Below are 3,038 nucleotides of genomic sequence, written 5' to 3'. Positions count from 1 at the left end.
AAAAAAAAAAAAAAAAAAAAAATAATAAAAATAAATTTAAATATATATTTAGTTAAATATAATTTTTCAAAAATTACATACTTTAAATCTTTTTCTTTCCGTAAAGTAGGTTGTTTTTTGGCTTCTATTATTTCTGTACATGTTGGACCACATGATATTGGACTTTCAAATTCTGCAGCTAATCCATAACATCCACAGCCTTCACAATGATACATTGTATCCGCTGAAACAGTTCTAGATTTCCTATCATCAGCTAAAAAAATAAATTGTTATTTAAAAAAATTTTTTATTCTTCTCTGAAGGAAATCATAATTTAATCATAACTTACATTTCTTTTCTGTATTTATATTATTAACAGTTACAGGGCTAGATTTGGAAGAATTCTGAGTCGAACAAACATTTTCTTTGTCACCAATGCAATCTTTACTTTGCTTGCTATTTTCATCTTCATCTACTACTTCCATGATACCAAATTCATTCATACAAAACTATGAAATACATTCGCTATTTTAAACTATAACATTAGTCACAAATTAATTTTCTAACATTACATTGCCATACCTTTAACGTACTTCCAGGAAGAGTTCCAACACCATCTTTCCAATCTAAAACTTTTGTTGCATCAAAATTCGAATCATTCGCATGTGTTGTATTTAAATGATCTTTCAAATCTTCATGGTTATTTATATTAATCTTAGAATCGCTTTTATTGTCTGTTATTGACTCAATACCACAACTTGTGCGCGTTTTAATAATCTCAATTTTTATATCATCATCCACGTTAGTATTAGTAAGTTTCATAGTTTTATCTTCACTAGGAACTACTTTAATCAAAGTAATATCATCATCATTTTGCACTTTCTTATCCTTATCTTGTTCTGATTCTGGACTACTTAGTGCATAGCTTACATCAACTATACTCTCTTGAGGAGATTTTGAAAGATTTTGTTTCTTCATTCGTTTTTCACTCGATCCTCTTAATATATTGCTTATCGTCTTTTTCCGTTTTTCAGGTATACCAGTATCATCTTTTTTTGGAATGGGAGTAATAACAGCAGAATCTGGATTTTCTGTAATTTTTATACTATCTGTCGAATTATTATTTCCTTTATTTGCACTTAATAAACTCATTTTTGTAATAGGATGCAAAGGTGGTGGATGAGTAGCTGAATTTGTAGTTTTTGACTCTCGCAGCACTGTGATATAAAATAACATTAATAATTTGGTCAAATTTAACAATTAAATATGCTTTCAAATATTTACCAGTAATAGTTCCTTTACTATCAGTATTAATTTGGCCATTATTAATTTTTAAATTAAACATACTGGATTTAGGAGGTACATTTTGTTGGGGAATACTGACTGGTAATAATAAATTCGCCATATGTTTTGGAGGTTGACTTTGAGATCCTGTAGTAGTGCTTGTCGAAGTTTGAGCTAACTGTGATATAACTGGTGCTATTACTAATTTTGGTTTAGTTATTTGAGTTGTAGTCAAAGCTCCTAATAAAGTATATTAATAAATTAAAATTATATTAATAAAAATTATCTTTTATAATTATTATTATATAATATAAAGAAAATTTAAGAATTAATCACCTGCTGGAATAACAACAGATTCACGTGATTTATTTGGTTTAATAAGAGTCCCGAGATATGCAAACGTATGCTTGCCTGCTTGTGCATTGGCTTGATTTCCCTGAGAAGTACTTAAGGGCACAATCTGAGCAGTAGATGTGTTGGACTTTCTAAGTAATATATGTTTCTGACCTTGTGAAGTTGTTGTGGTACTGACAGTATTAATTGGCCGATGAATTACAATATGTTGTTTACTTTGAGAAGTAGTAACCTGACTTGGTCCTTGTATAAATACTTTATTCTGTCCAGTGACAATCTAGAAAATGAAATAAACAATTCATTGATGACATTGACATTGAATTAATTCATAAAATTCCCAATAAATTAGTTGAATGAAATTGATATTTTAACACAATTAATTTAATCATAAAAATCATTTGATAATTCAATATCGTATAATTTAATATAATTCAAATTCTTTATATTTGAATTGTATTTTTTAAAAAATTTTTAACACTATCATAAAAATATTGAATAATTAAATATAAAAATAATATTTAATATAATCTATATTTTTCTACTTATTATTCTACAACAGATATATTGAGAACAGATCTATTACTATGAAGATATATATTATTCATTATTATCACCTACACATGGAATTTAATAAAATTTTACATGTATATTTTCCGTATTAATGTATATATAACATAATGAAAATGTAGTTAATATATATTTAAATTATTGAATCATTTTATATAATTATAGGTTACTCTGACCTATATATTACAATTGTGTAGTTTATTGTACTATATAGTATAATATATTAATTTACTTATATAAGAATCAAATTATGAATATTAATGATCTTTTTTAAATTTCATTAAAAATTTTTCAATATTATATTATATATAAAAAAAAAAATAATTTCCTTAAATATTCAAGCTATCTTACATAAGATAAAAATTTTAATTTACCTGATTATTAACTGGATTGATAATAGCAGCCAATTGAGTAGCATTAGGTGAAACCAAAGTCTGATTTGTGGTTGTAGGTGGTACTGAACGTAATTTACTTTGTTGAATATATAATAAAGGCATAACGGGTGTTGTTGGGTCATCTGATTGTGGAGTCTCCGTGCTACTGTTCTCATCTACATCATCTACTACTATTTCTTCTTCCATTCTGTCAAGAAAACGTAATGCATCATATTTTTTAGATACCTAAACTTATTTTTCTTATTTATAAATTGTTACAAAAAGATTTAAAAACATAAACCATTGTTATATTTTCATAAAATCTTTATTTTTTTAAAATTATATCACAAAACAATACAAATAATGTAACTAGAATACTAAAAGATAAAAACAATTTATTGACTTAAATTTTATTTATATTGAGAAAATTAATTTTTAAAATTTATTATAAAATGAAAACGAGGAAAAAAAAATAAAAAA

The 3,038-nt window shown here is 25.3% G+C and overlaps 1 protein-coding gene across 1 annotated transcript in view; it reads right to left on the bottom strand.

Annotated features, from left to right (window-relative positions):
• Positions 1-3,038, bottom strand: part of LOC102677534 (lethal(3)malignant brain tumor-like protein 3) — a 9,203-nt gene that overhangs the window by 3,427 nt on the left and 2,738 nt on the right. Inside the window, 6 exon segments of the mRNA XM_031512350.1 lie at positions 63-253; positions 329-488; positions 562-1,196; positions 1,264-1,503; positions 1,600-1,894; positions 2,559-2,766. Of these exon segments, the coding sequence (XP_031368210.1) occupies positions 63-253; positions 329-488; positions 562-1,196; positions 1,264-1,503; positions 1,600-1,894; positions 2,559-2,766 (1,729 nt within the window).

Source organism: Apis dorsata, unplaced genomic scaffold (assembly GCF_000469605.1).
Source record: "Apis dorsata unplaced genomic scaffold, Apis dorsata 1.3 scaffold_416, whole genome shotgun sequence".
Lineage (NCBI taxonomy): Eukaryota > Metazoa > Arthropoda > Insecta > Hymenoptera > Apidae > Apis > Apis dorsata.
The sequence above is the reverse complement of the archived record's forward strand: the minus strand, read 5'-3'. Positions and strand labels throughout refer to the sequence as shown.